Raw genomic sequence first — 15,524 nt, 5'->3', positions numbered from 1 at the left:
TGTGATAAATATACATATATTCAAACTTAATGTTGGGGTCATATCAGTGAGTAGTGTGTAGTATTGAATAAATCGGAAAATGATAGAATTACTTAATTTACAAAAGAAGTATTTGCATATAAAAGGATGCCTTCTCCTTTGGAAGCTGGGAAAGACACACACCTTCCATAACTAAATATGTTTGATGAAAAGGGTCGTTTGTGGTTGCGAGTGGAATTGTATCAACTGAAATATTACCTCCTCAGTGTTTCATTCTGAATAAAAAAAGATGCCTTATTGCTACATGAATTAAGTAAATGTTTTCTGTACTATACAACCGACCATATATATTGTCAAGATTGTTTTATTCCATCAAATACTACTATTACAAAGTACACACGACATTCAAACAAAATAAAAATACTCAGAGTCATCTTTCTTGATAGAAGTCTGTATATAGCTTTGATGAAAATAGTCTACCAGATACTATTACTTGATGCACGGCATGGTTATTTTGAGACTTGTATCGAATACCAATCTCACGACATGATCCATTTCCGTGTCGATACACAACACTTTTTAAATCCCTCGCTTTAAAGGAATTACATTATGTTGGAATTTGGTTTAAAGAGTGTGTTTTTAACTCTTTGGGTGCGTATGGATGTATCGGTAGTTATATCGTACTCACTACTTAACTAATGTTAAGCCAAGCCAAGATTCAATGATGGTTGGAATCCACGATTATGTCAAATTCGGATCATTGCTTTGTTGGTGCCATACCTCTACTAGAGCAACACGGAAATGGCATGTGAATGTCACATTCATTGGTTCTTGCACGTGTACGTTTATTAAACTAACCTTGAAGACGTGTGAAGAAATATAACGCCAGATCTCATCTTGTCAATGAGTCATCCCTTCCAACACATTCATGTTAACCGATCTAAAACGTGTGCAATTCCATCTTTTGAATGCCAGTTTCCCTTTAACGCCTGGCAATTACAACCGTCGCCGACTGTCGCCGTCCCTATGTCCAATATCTGGTTTCAGATTGTATGGACGCATACTATGTAATTGGTAATGCCACCCTTGGAGACGTGGCGAATGAGTCAAACATGGCTGCAGGCTCCACGGCCTTTGTTGAGAACAGACAGGAGAAGCTCGGCTAATCCTTCACTAATTTGAGCAGAGAATCGCTATTTGAATCCGCTAGCTTCAGGGACATCTCTGTGCATGTTTGTGTCCTGCTCGATGTGTAATCACGGGTCTCATCACGGGAAAAAATCGTGCTGCAATTTCCTTCCATGTTTACCAAAACAGGTCGCATGGTGCTCAACAGGACAGACAAACACTGATAATGAGATCTCGTGGAATCTGATGGCGTCTTGTGTTGGAAGCCGCCATGACATACTGTCAGACGGAGGACAATGAAGTAATGGCACATGCCTACAAATACTTAGCTTCAATACTTTGATACTAAGATTACAATCGTGACGAGTATTGTAAAAATTCCACATATAGCTCTCTAATTCAGACTTTCTGTTTCTCAACGAATCAAGGATATTCTCTTCTTTCTTCTCCTTTTGAAAACAAACTCTAGAAAAACATGAACTTGGCTATCCTTGGTAGCACCGCATGGGCATGGCGACGAAGACATGTGCATGGTTTGATTTTGAATCGTATTTACATAACGTTCGATTATATTCGTCTGAAGGGAATTTCCTGATATACCCACGCATGTCACATTTATGGACGAAGAACTGATTATACGATACAAATAGTGTACAAAGATTTATCTATACATTGCTTGGCGGATAAAAGGGAAAATAACCCATTTCGGTGTGTCATCTATGTGATCGATCTGGCCAAACATAAGTTTGTTCTTTATCATATATATGTAAATGAAATATGTTTGTAGATATGCATTCCATTTGAGAGTGATTGTGGCAACTTGGATGTAGTTTCTAGAACATTGGAAATGAGACATAAACATTCGTCTTGAAGGAAATGCATTCACAGTGAGCCTACATCAAACTGAACTGGAAAGAAAACTATCCTCTGTACACAAATGGGCAATCACCATGTCAGTGTATCGCTCCCGCAAATATCCTTTATTAATCCTCAGGAGGCAACAGAAGGGATCTTTGCGGAATTGGAAGTATTTCGGTTTTGTTATCTGTTTCTGAACATGCCATTGTACATAGAAGACGAGCCACATAGAGTGTCAATTTCATAAATGACAAGAGTGTTTGTCAATTATTTTGAATATTGAATACAGTTCTACCAAATGCAGTTGAACTAGTTTGCGACTCAATACATCCCATGTACATGTACTAAACAGGATAATATTCATATAGAGGATTAAATGTATCAATTATTATATGTAGATGTGAAATGATTCAATTACACATTATCATGTCAGACGGAACTTGACCCAGTGACAATAAAACTAGAAAAACGTCAGAACTAAATTGTAATCAAAGTTACAATTTTAACGTCATTTGCAAACAGATGTAAGTTCAAAAAGCACGCATTACATGGATTAAATCAGTAATAGTATTCCTGAAAGATATCGATTCAGTTTAACTAATATCCTACCCTTCCATTGATTTGTTTCCACTTTGAAAGTCGTTTGTGTCTTCCCTCTTCCGTTTCCGTCATTAAAGACAGTCAACAGACTTGATCAGTACATATTCCAATAATGGACTGTTTGCTGCAATGATTGAGAACAAGCAGCAATTACATGTATGTCACAGTTAAATCGATGTAAGAAAATCCATATATTGATGAACAATTTCTTGGGATGTTTGTTACTTGTACTTCAAACACCTTGATTTATTCTCGGACACAGCTCCACATCAATAAAGATACATCCTTCACACAATGATAACAAAGAATACCCCCTGGCCAGACGCGTCCCAGCACAAATAGCGCTATCGTTGAGATAAAAAATAAGTATAAAATGTCATTCGTTATATTAGTTAGTTTGTTTGTTGTTTAACGCCGCACTCAGCAATATTCCAGCTATATGATGGCGGTCTGTAAATAATCGAGTCGGGACCAGACAATCCAGTGATTGACATCATGAGCATCGATCCACGCAATTGGGTTACGGTGACAAGCATCAATCAAGTCATCGAGCCTGACCATCCGATCCCGTTAGTCGCCTCTTACGACAAGCATAGTTACCTTTTACAGCAAGCATGGGTTGGTGAAGATTCTACCCCGGATCTTCACGGGTACATTCCTTATATCAAGTGTCATTGCCGGCGTAGTTGATGTCTCAAAAAACTGCAACGTATTTGTCGTTACATGAAAACATGTCCACTCTCTACCCCGGAAGCATTTCATCTCAATTCCATGCTCCTTACAATTGTACCGCTTATCTGATTCGGGGCGGTGGGTAGCTCAGTAGTTTAAGCGTTCGCTCGTCACGCCAAAGGCCCGGGTTCGATTCTCCACATGGGTACAATGTGTGAAGCCCATTTCTGGTGTCCCCCTTCGTGATGTTGCTGGAATATTGCTAAAAGCTGCGTAAAACCTAACTCACTCACGCTTATCTGATTCTACCCTCGTATCCTCGTACCTAACCTGTACCTTCGTGTCCTCTTACCTACATTTACCAATGTGGCGTGGACTCTGGGTTTCATCCATCTTCTTCAGGTCTACCCTTCTTTCCACGTCCACACATATCCCGGTTGTACTTCCATCCCAGCAGCATCCTCCATCTACCATTGCATTCACAACCTCGTATCATATTTCTTCCTTCCTTTTGGACACGCTTCCAACTTTTCGAGATTTTCTTTCACAAAACCCGACGCTTAACTTGACATTCTTTCGCTGAAGGCGACGTGTCCATCACACGCGCTTGTTCTCGTTTTCATGTTTGTTCGACGAGACAGCGAACAGATGAAGGAGAAAGTTTTCTGAAAGTAACCCTTTGGTTCATGTTCAGCCGAGGTCAATTATACACTTCAGAATCTAGCTTTGGATACTCTCAACACTACACAGATCTTCATCAAGAAGAAAGTGTTTCTTTATGAGAGAGGTCGCGACTGCTAACTCTTTATATATGCTACGAATAACCATCGTGTGTGTACTGCACTATTTCTTTAAACGTTGTTTTTCCCAGATTATTGAGATGATGTATAATAAAACTATTGTTATTATTACACAGGTAACTCAAATGTTTCCTTCACTCATTTCCTAATTGAAAAACTTCCACTTTTACCATCACTGCAACCATGACCTGTTTAACAACCATTGTCACATGACCTACATAACACTTATTGTCACATGACCTGTATGACAATCATTGTCTCATGACCTGTGTGACAACCATTGTCATATGACCTACATAACACCCATTGTCACATGACCTGTATGACAACCATTGTCTCATGACCTGCATGACAACCATTGTCACATGACCTGCATGACAACCATTGTCACATGACCTGTGTGACAACCATTGTCACATGACCTACATAACACCCATTGTCACGTGACCTGTATAACACCCATTGTCACATGACCTGTATGACAACCATTGTCTCATGACCTGCATGACAACCATTGTCACATGACTTACATACGACCATTGCCACATGACCTGCATGACAACCATTGTCACATGACCAACATAACAACCATTGTCACATGACCAACATACCAACCATTGTCACATGACCTGCATGACAACCATCGTCACACGCCACCATAGAAATTCATGAACGAAGTTTCTGAATGTGCATGACAAGCACTTCTTTAAAAGTGACATTATAAAACAAGTCTGCCATGGGTGACCAACATACATTCTGGATGAAATACTTTCTCAAACTTATGGAATGGTCATAAACGTATTACGTCAATAGGCACTTTGGAAACAAACAAATCCGTTTGAAAACATTTGCATGTGGTCACAGAATAGAGAAAACAACATTATTTTGCGCTAATAATACCGTTCCGAGTTTCCCCCTCTTAAAAGCATTGAAAATCGTTGCTGTAATGAGCTCCCTGCTGAGTTGTAACATTGGGGTCTAGAAGGTACTTGTGAATTATTAAGCTGTTTCTAACTTCCACTTCACAGATTCGTTTATGCGCCCGTATGGAAAGTATAGATTAAGGTATCTAGAAAACATTATGTGTGAACTTGTTATCGATTGTTGCATGTACAACTTTTACTTCAGTGGCACATGTGATGCCAAACAGAGTGATCTCGTGATTGGGGGCGTTGTGATACTTCACAAACTTATTGTCGACAGCCCAAACCTTACTTTCATTTACAGTTTCTTTTCCAGTGATTTATTTGCAATCATTATGGAATATATTTTCTACCAACTGCTCAACTGGACTTTTCGTCACCCCACGTAATCTGTTTTTTCTCCTTTTTTCATCATCATGGAGTAACGATCCATCGATTCTTCCCCTTATCGCGATACTCAGGTGAATGAGCCATGCATTGCCAGCATTGACGAAAAGCAAGACACACAATAAAAGACAATATTATAATTCCAAGCCGGCCAAGTTCAACCATGTTGGTGTGTATTTGGTTTGCGTTTAACTCGCTATGATATGTTCTTTATTCCATAGAAAGGGTATGTGATCTCAGATCATATATGCAAATCCCATTTTGGCAACTCGTGCAAATGAAAAACGTACTGAAATCAACTCGTTAAAAGTATCAGTTTGTATCGTGATTCCTACAGTATCGGACACCATATATGTGGATGTTATATCGCACGTCTATATCGCCTCACATCGAAATCCAGGTTGCCAACGTACTGTGAAAAGCCACGTCATTGTTTCTCTTTGTAACATTTCGGGTACTGTCAATCGATGGTTCCAGCTAGAGCAAAACTAATGATAAATGATGTTTTGTTATTGTATTGGTGGTCACTTAACCAATGCCAACCATTCTCGGTATTTGGTCTCAAAACAGTGACATCACTACACAAGTTTCCATCATGATTTCTTTAAAATCGTTTGTTTAACTTTTCATGATACTTAATCATTATAAATAAACGATAAATTATGGTATCATGGCTTTCGTGACCTTTATTATCATTAATACATGGTCTCGAACACTTTTTAAATAGCTCAAACAACTATAGTATCTGACAGAAACATTTCGTTGTAGGTGTAGGTACAGAGTCCATGTTCTTTAACATCATGATAAAGTTAAGACCTTGTGGCTTTTTGACAACAAGGTGAGGTGAAATGGGGTTTAACGTCGCGTCCAAGATTATTGCACTTATATAGCGACGTGCATGTGCGTGTGTGTGTTTGTGTGGCTGCTTGTACTAGTCCGGACTGATGCCGATTTATAGTGCTAGCTCACTGAGATACCATGTCGCAGTTTAACATGAATACCCCATTCAGACACAGTATACTGACTCCGAGCCGACCAGTCCTTGTTTTAGCCCCTTAATGCCGAGCGCCAGACAGGGTAACAACAAGTGCCATCTTTTAACGTCTTTTGGTATGACGCGGTCGGGGATCGAACCCCGGACCTTCCGCTCTCCGGGCGGACGCTCTACCACTAGACCACGGGGGCGGTCTTGACAACAAGAAGGAACCAGTGAAGACCCGGGGAAGAGCAGGTCTTCAGCAACCCATGCTTGCCGTAAAGGTGACTCTGCTTGTCGTAAGAGGCGACTAACGGGATCGGGTGGGCAGGCTCGCTGACTTGGTTGATGCAGGTCATCGATCCCAATTGCGTGGATCGATGCTCATGATTTCAATTACTAGATTATCTGGTCCAGACTCGATTATTTACAGACCGCCGTCATATAGCTTGAATATTGCTGAGTGCGGCGTTAAAAAACAAGAAAACAAACAAACAAAGCAAGAAGGAGAACCGAGCAACATGGGTCAGCGTTCCACACAATGACATGTCAAAATTGGGAAACTTCTAAAATGACGGTGAATACGATTTTCAGACTAGAAGTAAAACATGTTGAAACGTTTTTTTCATAGTTTATGGGATATGATTCGTGTTTGTCTGGGAATGTCGGTATTGCATGCTTGTGGAAAAAAAGTTGAATAGCTAAATAGTTACAAAAATAAAGGAAGACATATTTATGTTGGTTGGTGAGATTTAGCTTCAAGATACTGGAACCTGTTTTTGTCGGATTTTTAAATTTAGTTTCGAGTATTGAAAACCTATGCGGACATGCGACATAATTTGTCATATATCTTAAGTTCATCAAATAAAACATGTCAAAACAAAACAAAAATATAGGTGTGTTTCCACAGTTTTATGTTAGTGTTATTGACGGATTGGAGTATATAATAACGAATCTTCAATTGTAACAAATGTTATATTTGGGTTAACACTTTCTCAGTAAAGTACAAATTCTAGTACTTTTTTAGCTGGGGTGGGTAAGATCGCTGACTTTGTGTCCTGGTGATTAGGTGCCTCACTTGGTGGACTCAGCACGAAAAAGTACAAAAATGTGTACATGTACATTTGTTTCACTTGACCACTTTGAAAACGTCATCAAAGATCGACTGTATGTGAATCGCGTTGCCATTGAGGTTCGTCCTGGACACACGAGCAAATAATAAATAACCCGTTGCTAACACGAATAACAACCGAACCATGATTCTGAAATTGGTCCTCTAAACATCATTAATGCAATTGGCCCTTGCTTCTTCTGCTTATGGTGACGATCACCTTATACCCAATCATTTAGGGTCTCTTTCTGAAAGAAGCCTCATAACATCATTATCAGGACAGAGTAAAAATAACACCCTCCCGTCTGTGCTTCCTTTATTGCATTCTTCCCCACATTGATGCGTAGGAGACGGGGTTTGTTAAGGAGAAAGGGTTTACCCCCTTACGATAACTGTGGATAATGCAATAATGGGCATAATTATGACTCTAAGCACCCTGTTTCATTGATGGCCTCGCTGGTTTGACGTTTCCTCGGATCCTCTCAAAGGCTTCGGCGTGCCCGGCAATACTGCCACGCATTCTTTCATAATTAGAGGCTCCGGTCACACGGCAGAGTAGCAGGCAAGAAATCGAAGCTGTGTGGTAGAAATCGGAAAAATCAAGGCGTGCGTGGATACAGCGAAACAGTGAAATGTCGAGTAAGAGATATCGTCAGTGTTCTTTCAAAACGACAAATGAATATTTCGTGGATGACCCTTTACCAAGTGAACACCATGTCCGCTGTTCGTCGGTGAGTGGAACTTTTTGACAGTTCTGTTTTACATGTTTTATTTTACTATTGTTGAATGTACGTGTTTTGGGAGTCAGTGTCAATGAGTGTGGGAATGTGTGTTTGTGTGGATATCGTTGCTTGGAAACAAGTGCGATTAGAAATACTCTCAGGAGTGGACATTTTAGTGTTTTATTGTTCACGTCACTGAAGACACGTACATTGTGTTGGTTCAAGGCATTATTACAAATGAACTTTTGTTACTCCGGATGTGATGAGGAACTTGGCCTTTATTTAAAAGTATGAAATATATATCATCAACGCTTGAGAAAAGACACTCATTATTATCCAGCACTGCAAAACCCCTTAAAGTGATCACGAAAAGGGTAAACATGCTTAGAAGTACCTGATCTACTCCATAATTGTATAGTTCGACTCCATAATTGTATAGTTCGTTTCCATAATTGTATAGTTCGACTCCATTATTGTATAGTTCATGGTATATAACTGATTAAACTGCCATTTAGTCCCAGGAATAAAGTTATCTTATTTAAAAAAAATATTTCTACCAAATTTAAAAAAAATAATATCCAAATGGATTTCACGAACAGTTCTGAGGCAATCTAAACTTGCAAAATCATTCTTTACTTGAGTTGAACTCCCTTTTCCATGTTATTCTCTTGGGTCTGGGAGAGTGAGTGAGTGAGTGAATATGGTTTTACGCCGCTTTTAGCAATATTCCAGCAATATCACGGCGGGGGACACCAGAAATGGGCTTCACACATTGTACCCATGTCGGGAATCGAACCCGGGTATTCGGCGTGACGAGCGAACGCCTTAACCACTAGGCTACCCGACCGCCCCGGGTCTGGGAGAGAGACTGATGAAGGATAGATAGGGTAAGCTTAGTCATTCAGGATATTGGTCCTTCTGTTGTGCCTTTGCAGAGAGTGTATTCTTATCATGAGTAGGCGGGGAATCAGTGTACCACATAACTTCAGGTTCATCAGTGTTTTTGACGTAGTAGTATTCCTGGTTATGTTATACAAGGACAGACCGGATCATTGTCATCGTCCCAATATCGGGTTGGGGAACATCAAGAAAGGCCATAAATTGTACAAATTCTGGGCATCTGACCAGGTCTTCGGCGTGGCGAACCAACAAGCCAACCCAACGTTCTGGGACGCGATTCTGAAGAACAAATAATATATTTGTGGTGTTCGGGAGGTTCTTTATACTCCCTAGAACAAATGCACCGACAGCTTACTGACAACACCGTGTACAGGTCTGAATTACTGGCCTTGTTCATTGAACATTAAAGGAAATCAAAACTGAAGTCTCATACTCAGGGGAAACAACCGACATTGATTCTTAGCTGTATGTTCGTTTTATGCGTCTGTATCAATACTTTCACACAACTTTTCAGGGCAATGTAAACAGCCATGCACGTATTATTGACCAATGTGTGGCTAATATGTTTGTTCTTCGTTGCTGTTACTATCGTTACAAGTAGCAGTTTATTGCACAACTTTTCTGATTGTTCAGATTATCTTTGGCAAATTATGCAGTTCTTTTAATTCCCAACCAGACACATGAACCGAACCTGGAACAAATTATCGTACCCGTTATCGATAACAATATATCTCACCGTGTATATTGATAGGGTGAGTGAGTGAGTTTGGTTTTACGCCGCTTTTAGCAATATTCCAGCAATATCACGGCGGGGGAAACCAGAAATGGGCTTCACACATTGCACCCACGTCGGGAATCAAACCCGGGTCTTCGGCGTGACGAGCGAACGCTTTAACCACTAGGCTACCCGACCGCCCCTATTGTAGGGACCCGACAATTAAAAATAAAACAATATTGATAATAATGAACGAATACGGAGACAAATGTGTTTTAATTATGTACATATACATGTGTTTTTATATTTTTCTCAAGTTATGTATTTAACATTTCATGCCAAACTTTCTAAACATTCTATTGTGCTTCTAAAACTTTTCAACCGCCTTCAGTGAAGCACACGTACCAGTGGCGCACAGGATCATTATCTATTCTACTTCGTAAACCATTCCTGTAAGACAGGTGTTAACCTCATTCTCTAAAGTGTTGTGTTTTGCCTTGCAAATGCCCATCAAAATGCCCAGCACCATTAGCTCTAAGGACGAGATGTTTGTATGAGAAATAGTTTCACAATGAATGTGCCAAGTAGATCCTGAACTTCCTTGACAGAACAGGTTTATTCAATCTAATTATATTGTGCTCGCAACAAACATAACCACTTCTTACCAAATACGAATCACATGTATTGTTTTTCATATGAACCTTGCGTAAAGACAAGCATTCCTTGAATGGTTCTGTTTCACGAATTATGAGTGAGTTAGTGAGTGAGGGAGTTGTGTTTAAAGCCGCTTTTAACAGTATGCCAGTAAGATCACGGCGTGTCAGCTTAATGTGGGAGGAAAGCCCGAAGTGATGCAGGTCTCAGACGTTTACCACTTCGGTGAAACCCACGAGCACGGGTATGGTGCTGGCAAACCTGGATAACATAATCGGAGCGAACCGGGATTCGAACCCACAATCATAGGTTTCTTGAGTGCCCAGGGGACGCAACTCTGCACAGCGAATTGCGGCGCCTTAGACGACTGGGCCACCCGTGGCCCCCACGAGTTATGAGTAGCAGTGGGTCATGATACGCTCACCTTTTCTCGAACACCTGGTATCATCATTATTTGTTGGTAATTCATAAACACATGCTCATGATACAGTCGGAATCGTGCAATCGAGTTCTCATGATTATGGAAAGGGTTTTGTCACTTTTATGTTAAAATTCATCCGAATCTGACCACAAGCCTTTAAAGAAACCATCGAGGAAGTGTCGAAACTTATAATCTGTCTCTATCACAGTGTGTATGGAAACCGCTACAGAGAAGATCCAACATTTCTGTCAACGCAATTTCCTCCTCAGATACCCCGAGGTGATTCTACTCAGCATTGTCAGCAACGCACGAATAGCCATCCGTTTTTTTTAGCATGTAATTCTTTGAACTATTTTGACTCTGATGCAAGCATCAGAAGGGGCTTCATGTGTGCGTGTCATCGACTTTTATCCTTACAAATGTCAAATCTGCTAACAAACTGGTCTTTCACTCGATTACATCAATACCACAATATCCCGTTGGGCACGACAATACACCTCTCATTTCTATCCTTCATATAAACGCCAAACAAATACACTCTCGTGTCATATATAGTACACAATATGAGATTTATGATGAGTTTGAGGCTTGTCTGATGATCGTATTAGCACACCTATCAGATTGCTCGTAAGGGCTATAACTTGTTATTTGATCCGTGTCGTACACATAGAACTTACAATCAATCATAATCAATCATTTTCCAAACTAGTTTGGTGGGAGTGTATATGTACAGTGAAGTATGTATTGGAATAACGTAGCAACGTGTAAATCAGTATCTCACAACGACAAAACCTGTGATGGCCTGGGTTAGCATTGGTATTGGGAACCCATGCTCTTTTCGGGTTGTCAGTCTCGTTGGCTGGGTTGATGCATGTCTTTGTATACCATTTGTGTAAATCGATGCTTATGCTATCAACCACTGGACTGTCGGGTCCTGTTTCGAATATTTACATACCGCCATCATATAGTGGAATATTGCCGAGTGCGGCGTTAAACAGCACACAAACAAACAAACACAATGACAACAAATGCGTATTGCTGCTCTCTCACATATTCAATGTCGTGTCAGCAATGGTTTTTTCAAGAATATACGTTTGCCTTATCTTTCAAGTCAATTTGAGGCGAACCAATTTACTTTGTGAAGAGGTGAAGCCATGTGTGGGTGAAGAGCTGCAGTGAAGTAGCTCTGGTTCCCGACCGACAAGAAGCTTTCCGTCCACCTGCCGTTGTCAAAGATGTCTTCGCGACTGTTTGTAGTGTATGCTTTGTCGTACTGTGGAGTGAAACCCACCAAATGGTGATTGATTTGTTGGTGGTCAATACTCGATTACTTGAATTCGACATGTGGACAGGTTGTCATCGTACAGCATTTAGGCTTGCTCTGGGGCCTAAACAGATTAAATCCTTGCACCATATTATGGTAATATGTTTTCATTATGCTGGATGAACACATTACGCGATGACGCATCTTCAGGAAGCGTTTCCTTAACGGCATTATTAAAAAATGCTCTATATGCAGCAAGATATTCACAAACCGGGAGAAGATTGAATAAAGGTTTGTTACTCCGCTTTTATTCAGTTCTGCGTGTTTATTTGATTCTTGCTTTCTCCTTAAGGGACCGACCATTTGATATCGGGATTTGGCTGGGGGCAGAAAATTTCTTGAAAATAATTGAAATGCTGAAATAAATTTCCCCAAATCAATCGCTACCCAAATTACATTGTTTGAATGTGTTTTCAGACACATAGTTGTAGTTTACAAATATTTGTTATTGCATCTGTAGCCGAAAAAATCTTATCTCCAAGCAAAATCTCTCTCCCCCCCCCCCCCATGGGCATCTAAGCGAACCTGTTTCTTATTATTCAGATTAGTTTTTATCCAATAGCTCCAAAGATAACACATTTCACATTTCTCGGGGTTTCAGAAGGAAAGCTATTTTCAAAGTAACATCATCGGAAAGATGATGTTATAGTCGATGGAGAAATACGTTTCGATTTGAATATTAGCTTCTGGATGAAAACACGACCCATATGAATCAATACACATCATTTACAACTTTGGTTTCTACTGCTGCAATTAATATTGCCTTTAAAGCTGTTCATGTGATACTTGGGAGGAAACTAGTTCCGGGCTTAGGCGGGCGTACGTCTTTTCAGGGCCAACTGCATCGTACGTGACACCGTCAAAGGATAGAAGATGTCCACGCGTCTCAAGAACTTTTGTTTAAGTTGCCATTGATCCGTGGGATCAGATGGCTGTGTCGTTTCCAGTTAGATTTGTTAAGATTTTGCTATGGTATCTTCATGTGATAGATATAAGTATGATGCATGATTTAACACTGGTGAACAGAGGGAGTGAGTTGGGTTTAACGTCGCTTTTAACAGTATTCCAGTCATATCACGGCGTGTCTGCTTAATGTGGGAGGAAAGCCCGAAGTGATGCAGGTCTCAGACGTTTACCACTTCGGTGAAACCCACGGGAATGGGTATGGTGCTGACAAACCTAGAAACCGGGGCGAGCCGAGATTCGAACCGACAATCATAGGTTGTTGACGTGCCAAAGGGACGCAACTCTGATCACTTAGACGACATGGCCCTCCCGTGCCCTCCAAGTGAACAGAAATAACGGATCGTTCTAGGATTGTACATGCAATTTTGAGGCCATTTGACCCAGAATTGTAGGATTTCGTTGAACTGAGTCACGAGTCCAGGGTGCCACCACACGTTTTGACACCTCTGTTTCGGGTGTATGGACAGATTCGTGATTCCACCAGCTGGTCATCTACCAACGGGTCAGTGGATTCTTTTGAGTGTACAGGGTGAATATACTGTACACTTGAGATAGTGACAACACCATACAGACACTGTTGACTGAATGAAATACCAGCAGTATACAATCTCAGTACCTGGCTATAGCAACAAAGCGTTCGTTGTGCTCCGACCTATCGTAACTATGTACTTTATCATAGGCTTACGAATAACGTAGTGCTACGAAAGCTTTGTGGAACCGAGCCCTGACCCTTCAGAACGCTCGCCCACTCCGATCACGATTGGTGAAAGGCTTGCCACATTTCCTCACAATGAGAGATACTTCAGATTGGCGAGTGTGGCTTTATTCACGATACGAATAGAAATATTTATGTCGAAACCAGCATTCGGTGCTGACAGTCTGCAAACTTTCATGCAAACGTTAAAACGTAAAGTTTTACAGTGAGCGAGTTGTGTTTAACGCTGCTTTTAACAGTATTCCAGTCATATCACGGCGTGTCAGCTTAATGTGGGAGGATGCAGGCCTTAGACGTTTACCACTTCGGTCAAACCCACGAGCACTGGTATGGTGCTGACAAACCTAGAAACATAATCGGGGCGAACCGGGATTCGAACCCACAATCATAGGCTTCTGGCGTGCCCAAGGGACGCAACTCTGCACATCGAGTTGCGGCACCTTGCACGACTTGGTCACCCGTGCCCCTGTAAAAGTTTACATTAACATTGACATTAAAGTATCTTGTAATGATTCTAATGGAATCAGTTTCAATCAACCATTTTCAGCGAACACCCGGTGTCATTTTGATTCGTGAATACTGGCGTTTCCGTTCTAGTTTCACGCGTTATATTTACGTGACAGAGCATTCCAGTACGAATACTACTTGGTTTTGCCCCAATTTACTCATTTAAATCACAAGCGAGTAAATAATTCTATCGTGACAGTGATGGGGAGGATATGTGCGTGATGAACGTCAAAGTCACACTGATGCATTGCACAGACAGATTCTAGCAAAAGTATTGATTATTTTATTCATTTTGTGACTACCTGTTTCGTTTGGACATATCTATCTGTTCTGAAATATTGTGAAAATAAGAGGCGACAAACGGGATCGGGTGGTGAGACTCGGTGACATGGTTGATGCATGTCATCGTATCCCAACTGCGGAGATCGATGCTCATGATGTCAATCTCTGGATTATCTGGTCCAGACTCAATTATTTCCAGACCGCCATTATATAGCTGGAATACTGCTGAGTGCGGCGTTAAACAACAAACAAACAAAAACCGAACAAACATGTTTTGAAACTCTAACTCATTGGGATGCGATAATGTACTTCGGATTATAGTGGAAACCGAAAATCGGAGCCCCTAAGTCCAAACAAACGTCAGAATGTATTTGGCGTTGAACGTTATTTCCACATTGTGTTATTTGTATGCAGTTCAGCAGCTACAGGACCAGTTTCTTACTCTTGTTGTTCAGACTCGAACGCTCGTTTCCTGATTACGAGTCTTGGTTTTTGCAAGTCCTGCTTGTGTTTCATCAAAGTGGTACGGCCAAGAAGACCTGGGTCACTTCGGATTTCCTCCAGCATTAACCTGACACGTCGGGATGGAACTGGAATGTTGTTCAAAGCGGCGTTAAACCCAACTATTTCATTTTCATTCCGTACCGCACCTAATGAAAGGTGAAGCCATACCCAACCCAGAGGTGGAATTCATAATGTTTGAGAACATATTCCCGCAGCATGGGCCCCGGATGAAGCAATTAAGCTTCCTAACATTCTGCTGTAACACACAAATACGTTACCATTCATAAGTCGTCTTCATGCCATGTTTAATTTTTAACTCTATGGGTTGTGAAATGAATTGAGTTCATCAATGTGAGTGTCACTGAGAACTACCCTCCTCT

At 40.8% G+C, this 15,524-nt stretch overlaps 1 protein-coding gene across 4 annotated transcripts in view; it reads left to right on the top strand.

Moving 5' to 3' along the window:
* LOC124148638 (transmembrane protein 47-like) overlaps nucleotides 1-15,524 on the top strand; it is a 111,380-nt gene that overhangs the window by 74,842 nt on the left and 21,014 nt on the right. The window contains exon 1 of one of the 4 annotated variants that reach the window (XM_046519836.2): nucleotides 7,827-8,165. The exons of 2 other annotated variants lie outside the window; for them this stretch is intronic. In XM_046519836.2, the coding sequence (XP_046375792.1) occupies nucleotides 8,067-8,165 (99 nt within the window). In that variant the 5' untranslated portion in view covers nucleotides 7,827-8,066. Of the gene's footprint in view, nucleotides 1-7,826; nucleotides 8,166-15,524 lie in introns of those variants that run through there. One more of the 4 variants, XM_046519835.2, reaches the window with a different exon arrangement.

This window comes from Haliotis rufescens, unplaced genomic scaffold (assembly GCF_023055435.1).
Source record: "Haliotis rufescens isolate VD_foot unplaced genomic scaffold, xgHalRufe1.0.p SCAF_13, whole genome shotgun sequence".
Taxonomy (NCBI): domain Eukaryota; kingdom Metazoa; phylum Mollusca; class Gastropoda; order Lepetellida; family Haliotidae; genus Haliotis; species Haliotis rufescens.
This window is presented reverse-complemented; position numbering and strand designations above follow the sequence as displayed.